The sequence below is a fragment of the Haematobia irritans genome, chromosome 1, assembly GCF_050003625.1.
Source record: "Haematobia irritans isolate KBUSLIRL chromosome 1, ASM5000362v1, whole genome shotgun sequence".
Lineage (NCBI taxonomy): Eukaryota > Metazoa > Arthropoda > Insecta > Diptera > Muscidae > Haematobia > Haematobia irritans.
In genome coordinates this window covers 84,240,919-84,261,259 of record NC_134397.1, presented here as the reverse complement: position 1 = coordinate 84,261,259, position 20,341 = coordinate 84,240,919, and the positions used below count along the sequence as shown (strand labels likewise).

Here is a 20,341-nt window from a genome sequence, read left to right as displayed (position 1 = left end):
AACTAAATACCTTCACATCAAATATTGTTGCGCGGTGTAAAGGCCAGCTCTTAACTAAATTAAGAAACAGTTTCTTTGCTTCCGAAGATGACATGCCACGTAAACTTTGGTGATGTATAGCAACAGCTTCGTGGGGCAAATTGGGGACAAATCGTGGAGGTAAACAATGACTGCCTACAACTTCGTAGTCGGTGATTTCGTCTGAATAGTCTCCTAGCTCTAATTGTCCTTGGAGAGCTGTAAGCATAATGGCTTCCATTTCAGTGATAGGAAACCGTTCGCTTCTCAACGAGTGCAACACTTGATGATACAAAAGTTCCTTCTCAACCGGATCGTCCAGATTCAAATAATTGTCCAAAAACAAATGTTTCTTGAAGAGAAAATAGTGGAGATGTCGGAGCTTGCTGGCAGAGACATTTGGCTAGAAAATACAAGTTAATGAGAGATTTATAAATACGAACGTATATTTATGACGGTATTACATCGACTGCATTGCTTTGGTGGGCTGCGTTTCTGTACTTTTCCCATTTCGACAGTATATCAGTTATTTTTTCTTCAAAGAGAAGACTTCTCTCCGTACCACCAACGACTTCATAAATTGCATATCCCGTTGAATTTTCATGGAGTCCAATTTTGTTTTTGATTATTTCAAGAACTTCCAAAGCAGTAGAACAGGGCTGAAACTCCACAGAATAAAACTGACCGTCCATGAAATAAAACTTTGCATAACACGGCCTTCTGTTTATGGTACACAGTATCTCCTCCCGACTAGGTGGCCATTGCCGTCTTCTTGCGCCTTGTGTTTTAAAGAAGCACTGAAATTGCAATATTTTTTTTAAATATTTGTGTATAATAATATTAAAATTTACATGTTTAAAAATCTATGGACTCTTTCATAAAATATATGTACTTTTACGTAATATATTTTTGCGAAAACACTTGTTATTAAATTATTAACTCTTTAATAATGTACATCTATTTCATAAAATTCATAAAACTTTACATAATATATGCAGTTGTGTGAAAAATAATAAGGACAGTCGCATTCATCGTCTTCTATGTTTACGAATTCATATGAAATGAAAGAATTTTTGATAAAAGAAATTTTGTGTTAAAAATCAGTGATTTTTGCTGTGAATAATAATGACATCTTTGCATTTTGTTTAAAAACAATACTAAATTAAAATTTTGACAACATTTTCTATAGAAATAAAATTTTGCCAAACTTTTCTATAGAAATAAAATTTTGGTGTATTATTTTTGGCTCAAGTGGCAACCATGATTATGAACCGATATGGACCAATTTTTGTGCGATTGGGGATCGGCTATATATAACTATAGACCGATATGGACTTATTTTGGCATGGTTATAAGCGGCCATATACTAACACCACGTACCAAATTTCAACCGAATCGGATGAATTTTACTCCTCCAAGAGGCTGCGGAGATCAAATCTGGGGAACGGTTTATATGGGGGCTATATATAATTATGGACCGATATGGACCAATTTTGGCATGGTTATTAGCGGCCATATACTAACACCACGTTCCAAATTTCAACGGGATCGGACGAATTTTGCTCCTCCAAGAGGATGTGGAGATCAAATCTGGGGAACGGTTTATATGGGGGCTATATATAATTATGGACCGATATGGACCAATTTTTGCATGGTTGTTAGAGACCATATACTAACACCACGTACCAAATTTCAACCGAATCGGATGAATTTTGCTCCTCCAAGAGGTTCCGGAGGCCAAATCGGGGGATCGATTTATATGGGGGCTATAATAATTATGGACCGATATGGACCAACGCTATACGTAAAAGTGGACCGATATGGCCCATTTGCAATACAATACATTACAATACCAATAACAACTATTTGTGCCAAGTTTCAAGTCGATATCTTGTTTCGTTCGGAAGTTAGCGTGATTTCAACAGACGGACGGACGGACATGCTTAGATCGACTCAGAATTTCACCACGACCCAGAATATATATACTTTATGGGGTCTTAGAATAATATTTCGATGTGTTACAAACGGAATGATAAAATTAATATACCCCCCATCCTATGGTGGAGGGTATAACAACTTGAATTATAAACTTTTATATAAAGTGCAATACAGAATTTGATTTGTGTTCTTGATTTGAGAAATCTTTCCAATGAATTTTTTAAAACTCAAGTTAAATGAATTTACCTTTTCAGCAAAACGTGCATATTTTCCTTCCTCTGTTATATAATCACTTGCACATCGTTTGAGATGACTTATTAGATACTTTCTTATTGCTTTCACCGATGGTAATATGAAACTGCATGCCAATGAAAGCAACGACCAGTATTTTAAGTTTATCCTTGAATTAGGGTCTGGATGATCTGTTGTTTGTTTTATTAATTGTAGATATAATTCATTTACTAAAGTCTCTTTTCTCATACATCTGCTCATTATAGATTGAATTATTGTAATGTGCTCGTCTTCTGCTCTTTGGGCAGCATCGCCTGCAAATTAGTAGTAAATAAGATATAATTAGTATGGAAAATAATATTTTTCATCATGGGTACAACACACGTATATATGTTACTTAATACTTATTAAGGGCATTATCCCTATGTAAATATATTCGGAATCGCAATATTGTATTCTTACGACGAAAATATTGATATACTTTTGGACTTCAATTCAGTATCATTTTGAAGTTCTCATTGACGAGAACAATTTAACAAAGAAAAAATGTTCATGTTGAACTGATACAGCATTTAACTTATTTTTAATGCCAAAAAGTAACTTCTTTGTAGTTAAATTTTATTATTCTTTTTCGAAAATTTTCACAGCCAAATGAAATGTTCCTTATCCAAAGTGTATCTAGAAAATTTCATGAAATATAACACGAAAAAAAATCTGATTCAATCACGAAATTAATTGATCCAATTAATTTTTTAATTGAAATATCTTCAATGACAGATATGATAGTATCAATTAAAAAATTAATTGATCCAATTAAAAAATTAATTGAAACTATTAATTTGTGTGATTGATTTTTATTTCAATTAAAAAAATTGTCGAATCAATTTTTAATTGAATATTTTTAAAAATTCAATTAAGATTTTAATTGGAAAAATTTTCGCGAAATTTGTTTCTGTGAATGTTGATATAAAGTTCAATGATCGTACACATAAGTTCAATGTGAACTAAAGCCAACAAAAAATCTCAAAACTAGCGCTACTGTATGGATATCGGTTCATGATTTGGCGCCAATGAATTTTTTTTTTTACTTTATTTAATTTTTCTTCTATGAAAGGGAGTAATTTCGTAAATTAAAGTTAAAAAGTATACCAGGTCATTATTTTATCATCATTAATATAGCCTTTTGTGCGATAAAGCAGTGAAAAACAATCTTCAAAGCTTGTGCTGTTTTCAAGTACAAGAACGGACAAAATGTTGCGGTGCGGCCAAAATGATACTACAAACACACAGACTCCCAAATTCTTTCCCATAAAACGGAAAATGAAGTTACCTTTTGTTGTTCAAGTTGTATTCTTAAAGGTAAAAAAGTCTGTGTTTATAAGAACCGTTAGTTTATTTTTCCGAAACGAATTTACTTTTGCCTAAAACAAAATTTTGGTTTAAAATTTCGTTTCCGAACAATTTTTTTCTACAGAGATCATAAGCGTAGGAAGGCCTCTGGGGAGGGGGCTTAGACCCCCCCCCCCAGAAAAATGTTAGCCCCCCCCCCCAGAATTTGAAAACCTATTTACGATTTTACATTTTTATAAAAATTAAACAAGTAAAGGATGATTCTTTTGAGGTTAGGATTTTCATGCATTAGTATTTGACAGATCACGTGGGATTTCAGACATGGTGTCAAAGAGAAAGATGCTCAGTATGCTTTGACATTTCATCATGAATAGACTTACTAACGAGCCACAACGTCGAATTTTCAGTGAATGAGCCCTAGAAAAGTTGGCAGAAAATCCGCTTTTTTATCGACAAATTTTGTTCAGCGATGAGGCTCATTTCTGGTTGAATGGCTACGTAAATAAGCAAAATTGCCGCATTTGGAGTGAAAAGCAACCAGAAGCCGTTCAAGAACTGCCCATGCATCCCGAAAAATGCACTGTTTGGTGTGGTTTGTACGCTGGTGGAATCATTGGACCGTATTTTTTCAAAGATGCTGTTGGACGCAACGTTACGGTGAATGGCGATCGCTATCGTTCGATGCTAACAAACTTTTTGTTGCCAAAAATGGAAGAACTGAACTTGGTTGACATGTGGTTTCAACAAGATGGCGCTACATGCCACACAGCTCGCGATTCTATGGCCATTTTGAGGGAAAACTTCGGAGAACAATTCATCTCAAGAAATGGACCGGTAAGTTGGCCACCAAGATCATGCGATTTGACGCCTTTAGACTATTTTTTGTGGGGCTACGTCAAGTCTAAAGTCTATAGAAATAAGCCAGCAACTATTCCAGCTTTGGAAGACAACATTTCCGAAGAAATTCGGGCTATTCCGGCCGAAATGCTCGAAAAAGTTGCCCAAAATTGGACTTTCCGAATGGACCACCTAAGACGCAGCCGCGGTCAACATTTAAATGAAATTATCTTCAAAAAGTAAATGTCATGGACCAATCTAACGTTTCAAATAAAGAACCGATGAGATTTTGCAAATTTTATGCGTTTTTTTTTTTAAAAAGTTATCAAGCTCTTAACAAATCACCCTTTATATACTCCTACAACGCACAAAGTTCCACTAAAGACTTTCATGCACAATCGAATTACTTGGGTTGTGGTAGAAGTCTGATATTTATGAAATAAAGCTGTGGTTGAACTTATGATTTAGTTGAATAAAAAACAGTAATTCATATTAAAACTATTCTTTCATAAATTAATATCTTAATAATGCTGCCAAAAAGCGTCCCCAAAAAAGAAGTGAAAATGTTCTTTTTGGGTCTGGAAGTGGTACAAAATTGGCGGAGAAGCGATGAATGTAATATGAACTTGTCATAGAACGAATGTCCACCGTTTCAACAGCCGTTGCAATGAATATGCATCACTTCTTAAGGTGTGATCCGAATTCAATGTTTTGAATGTGAATTAAAAATTTTGTGATATTTTCCCAAATAAACAATTTTTATACTTTTTTATGATTTTTAATGCATTCTAACGCTTGTTTTCCCTCGAATATTTTCAAATATTATCGATTTTTCTATAATGGATTTAGCATTTTTGTGGCAAAATTTGAATAATTTGTACCATTTTATTTATTATTACTCTTTTTTAAACTATTTGAAAAAAGAAAACAAAAAATTACGCATTAAAATATAAAAAAATGAAGCAAAAAACTTCCTGGGTAGTTAAAATAGTTAACTTCTTTGTGACATTTTTGGAAGTGCTTTTAAAGTTGTGCCTTTAGAACAACTCCCAATTTTTTGCTGGGAAAAGTGTGGAACTACTCTACGGGAAATGGATCAACCACAGAACTGTTACAGGACTAGTCCCTGGTGTGTATGGACCAGTCCTAGTTCTGATCAAAACGTATGGAAGGGACCGTCCACTTTAACATGGTTTTGTCATTGACGGAGTAAACTTACATTTTAGGACGCGTCTTGGACTCGTCCCAAAGGACACATCCTGGGACAATTTAGCAGGAGCAACCCATAAACAGGTCCTCAGGAACCAGTCTCGGACAAACTCTTAGAAAACTCTTTCAATTTGGTCTCCTAATCGAACCCGAAATGAAAAAAAAACTTTTGAAGTATGTCGAACAAAAGGTTATTCTGATAATTTTATTTCACTAAATGTGAAAATTGCAACTAACTGGAGCACAGGTACCAGTTCTGTGATAGATCCGTCAGTGGCAATTTGCACCAATTTCCCGTAGGGTATTTTTAGTTGCTTTATTATAAATTGATTGTCGAGTTATTTTGATGTCTATTTTTTTATTCAATTTTATGAAATAAAACATTAGTTGAACCTATAAGTTCAGTCTATAAAGTTTTAGCTAGGGGGGCTATAGCCCCCCCTAGGAAAATTGTCTAGCTACGCTAATGACAGAGATTCAAGTTTTTTTGTTTTTTAAAGTAAGATCTTGAAGTTTTTCATATATGTTTTTCTTATTTTCAGAATTCTTTGCAGTTTAGTTGTTGTCTCGTATAACAATCACCCGTGAAGAAGCAATTGGGTGTTAACTGCAAAATATTCAGAAAAACTAAAACAAAAAAGTGATAGGAAATTCTAATTAAAGGTGTGTACATAACAAGAAAAAAATAAAACGTTTGGAAAACGGTTATAGCCAACGTTGTTTTTTTGTTTCTATCTGTAGTTCGGAATATACGGACCAGATAATACTGAGGTGTCATTGGCCCGGAGTGTAAACAATATATATATTGTCCAGTCAGAAAAAAACCATCGGAAAAGCGTTGTAAAAGCATTGTAAACGGTTGATATACGGTGGGAAAAAGCATTGTTACAACCCCAACATGATAACATCATTCTACGGTGTATCGATTGTATTTATAACGTCAAAGCGTCATGAAAACAATATTTTATACGATGGTTTAACGAACGCGCAACCCCAAAATGATAAAATCGTTATACGGTGTATCGATGGTTTTTACAACCAATAAAAAAATTAAACAAAACCAAATAGTGTTTTGAGAAAGTTTCCTTTACTTTAATACCTACACCATAGGAAGGGGGTATATTAACTTTGTCATTCCGTTTGCAATAGAAGTGTGCACGTGAGTAATATTGTGCTCACGCTCACGCACACTCACGACGGAGAAATCTTATTCACGCACACTCACGCACGATATTTTTGGTAGGACTCACGCTCACGAAAAGAAAATTTGTACTCACGCACGAAAATCTTTTAAATGTCGTGACGCACGAAAAATATCGTGCCTCACGAAAAATGTCGTGACTCACGAAAAACCTCGTGACTGACGAATAATTTTATGAGTAATTTATCTATAGAACCTGATTGAAAACATGAGTATGATTAAAATCGAGAGCGTTATAAAATTGTCACTAAAATTATAAATGAATTCAACTCGCAAACATTTTATGTTCGTACGCGGAATTATTTTTGTGAGTGTGTTTTTCCCGAAATTTGTTATTCACGCACACTCACGAATATATTATTTTCGTGACTCACGCACACTCACGCCGTTGCCGTCAGCGTGAGTCACGAAAACTTCGTGTCACGTGCACACCTCTAGTTTGCAACAACTCGAAATATTGCTCTAAGACCCCATAAAGTATATATATTCTGGGTCGTGGTGAAATTCTGAGTCGATCTAGCCACGTTGGTCCGTCTGTTGAAATCACGCTAACTTCCAAAAGAAATAAACTGTCGACTTGAAAATTGGAATAAGGAGTTGTTATTGCTGTAGGTCGGATGGTATTCGAAATGGGCAATATCGGACCATTTTTACGTATAGCTCCCATATAAACCGACCCCCAGATTTAGTTTAAGGAGCCTCTTAGAGAAGAAAATTTCATCCGAAAGGGTTGACATTTGGCACGTGGTGTTACTATATATATTATATATAGCCCCCCATATTTAGTTCATATCGGTTCGTATTTGCACGGATGAAAAAGACTGTTTTTCATATGTTTGGCTATAAACATTATATGTTTGGAACACAAATTTTTAAACACAATATTTTTGAGTGCAAGCATATAATGTTCATAAACTAGCATAACATGTTTGGGACATATATGTTAATATGTTAGAACATATTATGTTTGGGACATAAAATGTTTTTAAATATAATATGCTTGGTTGCAAACATATATTAATTTAGAAATAGCCTATAAACATATATGTGTTTAGTAGCTTGGAGCGCTATTTAACAGGGAGCGATATTGAATTAAGTTGGTGGTTGTTGCTTGTTATTACAAAATTAACATTTTATTTTTCCTTGGGCAATTGATCAGCTACTTCTTTGATCCTTACAAACTGTGTGGTCCGCTGTTCGAATCCCCGTCCGGCAAAAGGTAAAATTAAAATAAAAAAATCATACAATTGAATAATTTCTTCTACAATGTTTGTATTACAGAAAAAGGTGCTAAGAACTAAAAAATCTCGTGGAAGTGAGAAAGATGTGGGGGAATATATAATTGGGCAGAAACAAAATTTTGAGCATTCAGGTCGAAAACCTATGTTGTTAGCACCTATATTACCTGTTTATTTTCATAATTCATTATGATTGTAAATATATAAATAAATAAATAAAATTTTGAGCACAATATTGTTTGGGAGAATTTTTTTAAGCATATAATATTTTTGGGTGCCAAATGCTTCCAAAAATATTATATGTTCACATAATAACATATTGTTTTTTGGAAGACAACATTATTGAATTTGGATGCAAAAATACAAAATGTTTGGAAATTGACTACCCAAACATATATTGTTTAGACCAATATGCTTTCAAACATATTATATATTGGAAGAGATCAAACATATAAATGTTTGGGCAATAGCCAAAAATGTATATGCTTGAAGCAAAATATGTTTGGGAGTATATGTTACAGAAGCGAGTTTTTGTGAGCGTGTGTAGACTTCCCTATATAACATATACCGGTCATGAACTGAATTATATACGTATGTAATCTGCTGTTTTGGCTATTATATACCACGGACTAACTTACAATTTAGAAGACGATGTTAAGAAGTTTTAAGATACCTTGCCATCGGAATATTACCACAACCCAAGTAATTCGATTGTGGATGACAGTATTTAGTAGAAGTTTCTACGCAATCCATAATGGAGGGTACATAAGATTGGGCCTGGCTGAACTTACGGCCGTATATACTTGTTTTTGCGTAGGTTAGGTTAGGTGGCAGCCCGATGTATAAGGCTCACTTAGACTATTCAGTCCATTGTGATAGCACAGTGGTGAACTTCTCTCTTATCACTGACTGCTACCCGATTCCATGTTAAGCTCAATGTCAATGGGCCTCCTTTTCTCCGAGTCCGAACGGCGTTCCACATTGCAGTGAAACCACTTAGAGAAGCTTTGAAACACTCAGAAATGTCACCATCATTACTGAGGTGGGATAATCCACCGCTGTAAACATTTTGGTATTCGGTCGAAGCAGGAATCGACCGCACATGACCTTGTGTATGCAAGGCAGGCATGCTAACCATTGCACCACGGTGGTTAAATGAACTAAAAAAGGAAAAAAGTTATATACAAATGTTCGTATATCAAAGAAAATACTTCAGTATTTCTTAAAATTTGTAAATTTTACCCCAAATGCGCCAAAAGAACATTCTTACAAATTTGACTCGAATTAGTCGAAATATATTTACTTATATTTGTGATATCGGCATGATGTCAGCGTTTGATTTAGTTAAAACTTTCTACAATTGCCTACATTCCTGGTGGGATCACTATTTTTTTAGTGTACACATTCAATTTATACGAAAAAGGAAGATTATCCTATTCTACATAAATTTATACCAACAGTAGTACCTCCATTACTCATCAAAAACCATTAAATATTGATGGAACACGCATTTTCAACGATAATTTTGGGGTAAATATATTTTTTAAAAATCGTCAATTAATTTGTTTATCAAGCGTTGTTTCAACGTTAGCTTTCAACGCTCAATATTTAAAACCATCACGAATTTCTGACTGGGTAGTTTTAGTTTTTGTGCTCTTAGTATGTCAAGTTTTGTGCCCATAAAATAGCTTGTGTACTCCAAAGACAACAAAAGAAAGTTTTCTTACATCATATCTTTACTGGTCCACTACGAAAATCTCAAATCATACGGTTACTCCGGTCATGCCTCATCAAGCGACGGTAGAGCAGAATATCCATGGAAAGAAACTTAAGCTGTGAATTTGATAGGACTAAAGAAAAAATACTTTCCTCTGGAACGAAATTGCCCATACATTATGATACAACAAGAGGTGAACTTATCTCTATCAATAAATGCTGCTTAGCTCAATGACGGAGGACCTCCCTTTTATAAGCGAATCCGAATGACGTTTCACACATTGGGGAAATCACTTCGAGAAGCTTTGTGATTTCACTCTGCTGAAACTCTTTTGGTTCGAAACGGAAATTGCATTGCGGTCATGGTATAATATGAGGAAATCCTGCAGGAAGCTCTTTAACAAAGCAAATTAGGACACTTACAATATGAATCTAAGAGGATATAAACCAGAACTGAGAAGGGCTCAGCATAACTATTGGAATGATTACTGGAGCATCCGCTACTGGTTTGATTGAAACATCGTAGGGCTATTGGACAACGACCAGTGAGGAAACGTTTGAGGTACTTTTGAACACGCATTTTCCCGGAAATCTGAACCATGTTCTGGCGGCGCAATAGAGGCTCAGCGATCATTTCCTATCGAGGAAATTGCATCGGAATCTAGAATAAAATGGCAAAAGAAAAGAAAAATGCTTGCAAATTTGTTAAGCAACGCCGACTTTTTTCGGGATGTTCAAGAATTTATTCTGATAATTGATTGATAGTTTTGCTGCAGGTAAAGGATGCTGATGAGGAATGTGGTAATCATAGACCCATTGAAATAGAGACATACCTTGACAATTCACCATGGTTTTGTTTATTTGTAGTGCGCAGTCATTCCACTCAATTGCGCAGTCAAGTGACTAAATTTCTTTTTTGAAAACGAGAATTACCGTACAAATCAGTCAATTTGCATTACAAAAAGGTGTGGATGTATAGCATTTTATATGCTTTTACAATATTTGGTGTTTCATAAAAAAAACAAAGGAAAGAAAACAAATTAAAGCAAAATTAAAAAATCACTCAACTGCAGACGCCCTCTACGGTGTGCAGACAAACACAGCGCTGTGAATTCATTTATGATGTCTATACCTTCCTTGGTCTATGGTGGTAATTCCGAAACAGCTGTACATCCAACTGTCTTGCAGTCTAAAGGGTTTTGTCCACAAAATTTGACAAGCATACTTTTCCTCTGTTGGTTAATCTACACTTGTAGTTTAGTCAATGCATGGTTTTAAGCTGAAATCAAAAACAAAAATAGCGCAGGGGAACTTTTTTGTGTTGATTTGAAATTTAAAGCAAACTCTTAGTAATTTGAGGTCGCTGAATCCAAATCTGCACTTGGGTTTTTTCTATCATCTCGATTTTTCAAGATATACCGTTATGTTCAAAAGTAAGGCACTTCCGCTACATATACTGGAATAACTTGAAAAAGGTTGAAAACGGTCATTGAGCATATTAAATTAAAACAAGTATATACGGCCGTAAGATCGGCCAGGCCGAATCTTATGTACCCTCCACCATGGATTGCGTAGAAACTTCTACGAAAGACTGTCATCCACAAATTTCAACTCACATGGTTGTTAAATATCATATACTACCACCGCGTACCAAATTTCAACCAGATCGGATGAATTTTGCTTTTCCAAAAGGCACCGGAGGTCAAATCTGGGGATCGGTTTATATGGGACCTATATATTGTTATGGACTGATAGGAACCAATTCCTGCATGGTTGTTGGATACCCTATACTAACATCACCTACCAAATTTCAACCGAATGGGAAGAATTTTGTTCTTCCAAGGTGCTCCGGAGGTCAAATCTGGGGATCGGTTTATATGGGGCCTATATATAATTATGGACCGATATCGACCAATTTTTGCATGGGTGTTTGAGGCCATATATTAACATCACGTACCAAATTTCAACTGCATCAGATAAATTTTGGTCTTCCAAGAGGCTCCGAAGGTCAAATCTGGTGATCGGTTTATATGGGGGCTATATATAATTATGGACCGATATGGACCAATTTTTGCATGGTTGTTAGAGACCATATACTAACACCATGTACCAAATTTCTGCCGGCTTGGATGAAAATTGTTTCTCTTAGAGGCTCTGTAAGCCAAATCGGGGGATCGGTTTATATGGGGGCTATATATAATTATGGACCGATGTGGACCAATTTTTGCATGGTTGTTAGAGACCATATACTAACACCATATACCAAATTTCAGCCGAATCGGATGAAATTTGCTTCTCTTAGAGGCCTCGCAAGCCAAATTTGGGGGTCCGTTTATATGGGGGCTATACGTAAAAGTGGACCGATATGGCCCATTTGCAATACCATCCGACCTACATCAATAACAACTACTTGTGCCAAGTTTCAAGTCGATAGCTTGTTTCGTTCGGAAGTTAACGTGATTTCAATAGACGGACGGACGGGCGGACATGCTCAGATCTCAGAATTTCACCACGACCCAGAATATATATACTTTATGGGGTCTTAGAGCAATATTTCGATGTGTTACAAACGGAATGACAAAGTTAATATACCCCCCATCCTATGGTGGAGGGTATAAAAAATATCAGAAAATCTCTAACAATATTCTCTTTAAGCCGTCTTTACATTGTTTTTTTTTCAATTTTCCAAGCAGTTTTAGAGATATCGTTCAAGTTTTGAAAAAAAAAAATTGAAATTTTTAACAAAAAAAAATATTTTTGTTCTTGAAAAATTCCTAAAAAAAGAAAAAATGGGAAAAATCACAGTTTTGTTCCAGAATCAGTTAGTTAAATATTTATATATTTCGAATAAAATGAGCTTTATTTCATTACAATCGGTGCACAACTTTTGATTTTGTTCACGATTTATTGAATTGATATAAATAGCGATTTCCATACAAAAATGTCATTTTCTAATGGGTAAGTGTTTGTACACCCAGAGAAATGGTTGGTTGCAATTCGATCATTACAATGAGGAAATGATGTCAGTAACTTATTTTTTGTTACAAGAACAATGTTTTGATTATTTTCCCCATTATATATCCAACACGACGATAAAAAAGTTCACAGGATCAAAACGAAATTCCCATAACCATTCAATTGGTTACAATAACCAATGCCGATAAATTTGGTTTTATGCTGCATAAAATTGTTGAGTTAACCACCAGCATAGTGAGACCTACATCATGGGAATCAACAAATGATTGGTACAACCAAAAGTTAAGTCTACTAATAGAATCTTAGTTCAATTATAGGACGGGCGTAAGGTAGTTGTTGCAACAAATAAATATTTATATCAACATCGACATGGTAAATGGTATGTCGCTACAAAATTTGCAAAACGGGGAACAACATTTACTTGATAATAGTCCGCAATACATTGAATAAAGTTTATCCCATAGAAAAGAGGTTGCCTTCAGGTAAGTATCGCACCGATTTATAAAAAAGGAATATTACAAAAGTTTCCATAAAAATTGCAGGCTTCATACATCAACAAACACAAATACATTTTACAGCAAGCGAGCTTTTTTTATTGTATTAAGAATACAGGAAGAGTCTAAGTCGATCTGTATTTATATCTAGAGGCTTAAGGAAGAAATTTCTGGCAAGTATATATTGAATTAGGTTCTGTAGTTTGACCACATAATTGCAACCTAATAACCATCTGCCATTGGTATACAAACATTACCTATAAAAAATTGTAAATTGTAATGTAAATTGATCTCACATATATGTAGACCAAAAGCCTTTGTCGTTAGAACCTTCTGTATTTATTTTCGTAGTTTATTATGATTGTAAATCTTGTAATAAATTAATAAAATCTCAATATAATCTGCCCTTTCATTTGATATTGGGATTTGGTTAGGATAATAGTAAAGAAAATCGATGGCGGTTGCACCAACAAACAAAACTATTAATATGAAATTGCGACAACCAATGCAAAGTTGATCCAACATACTACCATGTAGTTACAATTGCCAAATGTTAGTTGTGCTGACAGATATCATTGATAGTTGATGGAACCACCTGCTTTCGGTTGGCAAATAATTCGGTTGAGGCAACGAATTTGTTTTGTGGGTGTATGTAATAAGTTAGTTTTTTTATGGTTCTGTTGATTAAGAACTGAATATTGTTTTCAAGGTTATTTGAGGCTCTGAATCCAAATCTGCACTTGTTTTTTTCTATTTACGAGGGCAGTTCGGAAACTTCTTAGCCTAGCACAAAACGCGCGGTATAAACAGAAAAAAGTAAAGTGTTTTGGAAACTTCCTTCTCTGTTATGAACACATGTTAGATTTTATTTCGATCTGGCAACTCCTTCATATAGAAACAGGTGTTCAAAAAAGACGCATCCGCAATTTTTTTACAATGGAAAAATTTGAAATGCGTGCTGTCATTAAATATTTACATAAAAAAGGTTTATCGGGACAAGAAATTCATAATGATACACCCAGAAAAAAGTGCCTTCGAAACTAAAGGAAATATTTTTCATCAATATAGTTTATCCATTTTATTTCCATTAAGGTAAATTTTTGTGAGAAATAATAAAATATACTCGTTTCAGTAAAAAAATCCTAAACTGTAAGCAGTTAGGAATAGTTCATTAACTAGAATAAGGCATGGAATTTTACTCATACTATTTTCTTCGCTGGGTATAAGAATTTACTACTGAACAAGAAAATTTTATTCACCGATAACAAAGCATTCGTAAAAATAAACAAAAACCGAACTAAAACCAAGTTTCCTCACAATTAGTAAAATTTCTTATAAAATGATAATTGCGACTTCCTTTATAATAGAAAGTTTTTCATACTTACGAACGACACTTGGCATAGAAAAATATTTTAGTTCATTCGTACTAAGAGGTATGCAATCCTTTCAAAACTTAAGGAAACACACTTGTTAAAATATAGGAAATTTTCCTATATTTCTATTGTCTACCTGTAATCGATACCTGTCATCGTAATCGATGTGTTTGCGCTTGGGTGTAATCGATATGTTTGCGCGTGGGTTGTTTTTTTAGTTGGAATCGCGTTGTTGTGGTATACGGAGAGATTGTTAAAAAATAATATGGTAAAATAATATAATAAATAACAAATAAAATATATAAAATATTTGTTATTTTTAACTAGTGAGAAAAATTTTCGTTTTTTGAAAATAAATCTATCAATATTCGTGATGGTGTATAAAGAAAGAAAACACCAGCAGAATAACAACCCTGTCATTTGTCTTCATTTTGGAATCTTCAATTATCCGGTAATATTCAGTGACGCTAACCTTTTGTAACAAAAATGGTTTATGATTATTTATATTTGTAGGTATTGAAATTGTAAAAGGAGGACAAAATCGTTAGGCAGCAACTTATTAAAAGTGAAAGAAGAAAAATGCGTTTTACAGTTGATGACATTACATGGAAATTGGAAATAGTGGAATAATAAACTAGTATTTCAAGACCAGTCGATGCTGTCGATTCTTAATAAATATATTTAATATATTAATAAAACGTGTATTTTATTGAAGAAAAAATCGCCTATATAGATAAATAAAATTGTATTTAAAAACGAAGGTAAGCAGTTCTAATTTTGAAGTAAAAGTTTTACCACAAATGTGTAAGATTTGTCCAAATAAATGAAAAAATTCAATAAAATCATTCCATATTTGAATTCAAATCAGTTAACTTTTTTCATTCTGTAGTATAGTGGTACATAAATATAGGAAAATGTTAACTAACATATGGAATGCATTATACCTAATTTCTACGAAAATCACATCGTTCAAACAAATAAAAATGTCTTTGGCGCTATACGAAGTTCAACTTTCTTCACAATGAGTTCATTTTAACTTAAAGAAGGGGTCACTTTTTTCTGGGTGTATGGTGAAGGTGTTAGGTGAAAGTGCTCCTTCATATGCAACAGTAAAAAATTGGGTTCCTGAATTTAAACGTGATCGTACAAGCATTGAAGATGAACCACGTAGTGGACGTCCAAAAACAGCAACAACAACAGAAATTGTAGCCAAAGTGCTTGATATGGTATTAAATGATCGACGAATAAAAGTGCGTGAAATTTCTAATATCATGGGCATCTCAAATGATCGAGTCCATTTAATTTTGCATGAAGAACTACAGATGAAAAAGCTTTCTGCAAGATGGGTGCCGCATTTGTTAGCAGTCGATCAAAAACGCATAAGAATGAACATTTCTCACGCTTGTTTGGATCGTTTTAAGCGAAATAAAATGGATTTTAAGCGTCGTTTCATAACTGTTGATGAGACATGGATCCACCACTATACTCCCGAGACAAAAGAACAATCCAAACAATGGACTGAAGCTGGAGGAAGTGTCCCAAAGAAGGCAAAAACAATTCAATCGGCTGGTAAAGTTATGGCAACGGTTTTTTGGGACTTGAAAGGCATTTTATTGACTGACTATCTGCAAAAGAGTAAAACAATAAATTCAGAGTACTATTGCAACCTTTTGGATCAATTTCGAGAAAAACGTCCTGGCTTACAACACAAAAAAAATAATTTTTCATTAAGACAACGCACCAGCGCACAAGAGTGTTTTAACAATGGCTAAAATCAACGACTTAAAGTTTGAGTTGCTTGACCGCCCACCTTATTCTCCTGATTTAGCTCCCAGTGGCTTTTACTTGTTCCCAAATCTAAAAAAAATCCTTGCTGGCAAGCGTTTTACCTCAAATGAAGATGCAATTACAGTTGTAAACCACTATTTTGAAGACCATGAGGAAAACTATTTTAATCAAGGGATAGAATTGCTAGAAAAGCGTTGGACTACGTTTATTGAAGTTTCAGGAGATAATATTGAAACATAAAAATATTTTTGAAAAACTAACTATTCTCCTTCATTGATAGGCTAAGAAGTTTCCGAACCGCTCTTAAAAACTAGTCACTTGAAAACGGTTCACCATATTAAATTAAAAAAAAAATAAAATCAGAAACTCCCAAACAATATTCCCTTTAAGCCGTGCTTGCATTGTTTTAAAATTTTCCAAGTAGTTTTAGAGAGAACGTTCAAGTTTCGAAAAAAATTGAAATTTTTAACAAACAAACAATTTTTGTTCTTGAAAAAATTTTTTTTTGTTCCAAAAAATAAAAATGGGACAAAACTCACAGTTTTGTTTCAGAAACAGTTAGTGCAGATTTGGATTCAACGTCCCAAATAACCTTAAAAACAGTTCTAAATCAATAGAACCACTGTTTTCCTGTGTAATGATTGAAGAATCATCCAACAATAACAAAACAAAACGAATAAAATGGGCTTTAAATAGTTTTGGACCCTTCCAATCATCCGGACCTGATGGAATTAATCCGGCGGAGTTGTAAGCAGTGACTGACAGAATTGGTTGTCGGCGATATATACAGGATGTTTCAACTTAGCATATATTTCAGGAAAGTGGAGGGAAACAGAAGTCGTTTTCATACCTAAAGCGAGAAAAGCCTCCCACTCGAGTGCGAAGGATTTCCGGCCAGTCAGCTTATCCTCATTCCTTCACAGAAAAAAATATCACCAAAATATTTCCAATTAAAAAGTTAATTGAAGTTGAAACTTTTTTCAATTAATAAATTAATTGGTACAATTAACTTTTTAATCAATATAGAAACATTAAGTTAATTAAGTCAATGATTGAAAATTGTAAATTTTTTAATTAAAAAGTTAATTGATACAATTAACTTTTAATCAAATTCGGAAGACTAAGTCAGTTAAAAAAGTGATGCATTTTTTTTTAAATTTTTAATTAAATTTTTTTTCAAACAATCAATTGTTAATCCAAATAAAAATTCTAAGTCAATTCAGAATGTAATTGAAAATAGTTACCCTTTTTAATTACTAAATTAATTGAGTTTTGCAATCAACATCAATTAAATTTTTAATTGAATCAATTAAAAAATTAATTGAAATTTGGTAATGAAATCAATTAATTTTTTAATCAAGAATTTTTTCTATGCCCAATTAAAACTGTGATTGATACTATCATTTTCGTGATTGAAGACATTTCAATTAAAAAATTAATTGGATCAATTAATTTCGTGATTGAATCAGAAAAAAATTTTTTTGTGTGTTCTTAAGACTCTGAAGAGGATGATACATATTTATCTTAGAAGTAGCATCGATTCAAGATTGCTCTCGAAACGACAACATGATTAATCGAAGAGCAGGTCTACTGAGACCGCATTGCATGAACTAACATAGTCAGTTTTATTGAAAGCTCACTATCTGTCAATTAATACACAATTGCGGCTTTTCCAGACATCGAAGGGGCATTCAATAACTTCCATCCGAACTCGATATTAAATGGATTGACAACTCTGAATGTTGACCAAGTAATACTTAGGCTGTTAGACCTAACAAGGCGACGTATTTCAGCCAGGCGTTATTTTGGGCAGGAAGCTGAACTTTAAGCTTAATATTGAAGAAAGGGCGAGAAAAGCCACGGTATCTTTGTACTCGTGTAATAAGGCAATAGGGAAAAAGTGGGGACTAGAACCGAAAATTGTGCATTGGCTATACACGACAGTGGTTAGACCTATAATGCTATATGGTGTTGTAGTCTGGTGGCCGACACTTCAGCAGCCGACAAGTTTAGATAAAGTTCAGCGTATGGCGTGCTTGTGTATCTCGAGTGCATTCAGTAAGAAAGGAACAGATTCCTTTAATGCCATGCTGCATCTAGTGCTTTTAGACATTTTGGCCAAACAGTCACTTGCAAAACGGCTGTGCGGTTGCGCGAGCTATCGCTGTGGTCGAAAAAAGGCACGGTCATTGTTCTGTCCCCAAAAAAATGCCAGATGTGCCAAACGTAGTGGATTACACTCTGGCGAAACCACTTTTCGACAAGAAGTTTGAAACTCTAATTCTCTGCGTGGTGCACACAGACCCCAGGAAATAAACGTTATATAGATTTCTACACTGATGGTTCCAAATTGAATGGCAAAGTGGGGTTCGGAGTATATTCTAAAGACCTGGAACTTCGAATAGCGGAAAGATTATCTAATCACTGTAGTGTTTTTCAGGCGGAAATATTATAATAAGAGAGGTGGCGAATTGGCTGAGATGTAATATTCCAACAAATGTTGGATTTAATATATGCTTAGACAGTCAACATGCAATAAAATCCTTGGATTCTGTGTGTTCCATAACTCGAAAACTGCCATCGACAGCCGAAAATCTCTCAACGAGATGGAAGAGCAGTACAATATTCACCTAATATGGGTGCCTGGCCATAGAAACATATCGAGGAACTACCTTACATATTCCAGGGGAACTAGAATCTGTTGATATGCCTCAGGCTACCTGTAAGGTAGAAGGCTGTTATGACGGCAAATCAGCTGTCATGATGCGGAGGAAAATTAATCAATTAAACACCTCTTGAGTGAGTGTCCTGCATTTTATTTAAGACATAAGCGAATTTTAAGGGCATATAGCTTTAGATTACTGGCAGACCTGGAAAACGTTAACTTAACCCTTCTCAGCGTGATGAGGTTCCGCTGGGCCTTTTTGATTTTTATTCAAACATAACATTATCTTTTATATGATTTGCAGCGTGATGGTTTATGACTTCTTGTATTAAAGTGTTTTAAGATGAAAACTTAAAATTTTTATGTGATTGAATGATTAAATCGGTTTTTATAGGTGTTTGAAAAAAGTTTAGTGCGCTTCTGCGTGATGAGGTCCAATGGGACCTACCACTAATTACATTCGTGGTTTTAGCACAGTTTAAAAGACAGCGTAAAGAAATTACAATTTTTGTGTTTGGAACAATTAATAACACTAACATCTTTCCAGAAAATACCGCTATTTAGAAGAATTTGTCATTTTTGAAGTTTCCATTGGTTTCGTGGCTTATGTAAAATTATGTACTAAATCTTCCGTCAGTATATCCACTATACTGAAACTACAACTGCAAAAAATGTTATTTGAACTTCATAGCAATCTTGGTCGATCTAAGTTTATATATTTTTATACTTGTTCCAAACCCATTGGCTCCTGGAATTTGGCAAGATGTGCCTCAATTTAGACCAAGTTTGAAGCAACCACTATGCCAATAATAATGCGAAAAAAACGAATGCCACTAAAAAAATCATATTGTTTTTCTTCTAAAAATCGAGTTTGTTCAGAACATTCAAATACGAAAATAATATATTTTTGTTGGTACTTATAAGTATATTTACAGATATCACGCCTGCGACAAACATCAGGACCTCTAGAATACTTATCAAAAATTTAAACATTACCTGTATCCAATTAAAAATTAAAAAAAAAAAAACTATAAACTTTTCAATAAAGTCATATTGTCCTTATAATTAAGTGATTTCACTTAAAAATCGGTATCATAACATGAAAGAAAAAATGTTTGGGCTAAGGTCAACTTCACTTTAATAATTCAGAAAAATTCTTTAAATTTAATGAAATTGTTTTTAAATTTGTTGTCTTTTTGTATCTTGACTACGAGTACAAAGCAAAAAATCATTCAAATATAGGACTTATTTTTCAACACTTTATTTTAAAGACGTTTTTTACTTGAAACATAGCATAATTTCTACTG

The 20,341-nt window shown here is 34.1% G+C and overlaps 1 protein-coding gene across 1 annotated transcript in view; it reads right to left on the bottom strand.

The window, feature by feature from the left end:
- The window catches only part of Myo81F (unconventional myosin 81F), a 189,983-nt gene that overhangs the window by 8,851 nt on the left and 160,791 nt on the right, over nucleotides 1-20,341 (bottom strand). Inside the window, exons 18-20 of the mRNA XM_075290991.1 lie at nucleotides 2,203-2,501; nucleotides 483-815; nucleotides 11-421 (exon numbers count right to left, since the gene is read on the bottom strand). Of these exons, the coding sequence (XP_075147106.1) occupies nucleotides 11-421; nucleotides 483-815; nucleotides 2,203-2,501 (1,043 nt within the window). The remainder of the gene's footprint in view (nucleotides 1-10; nucleotides 422-482; nucleotides 816-2,202; nucleotides 2,502-20,341) is intronic.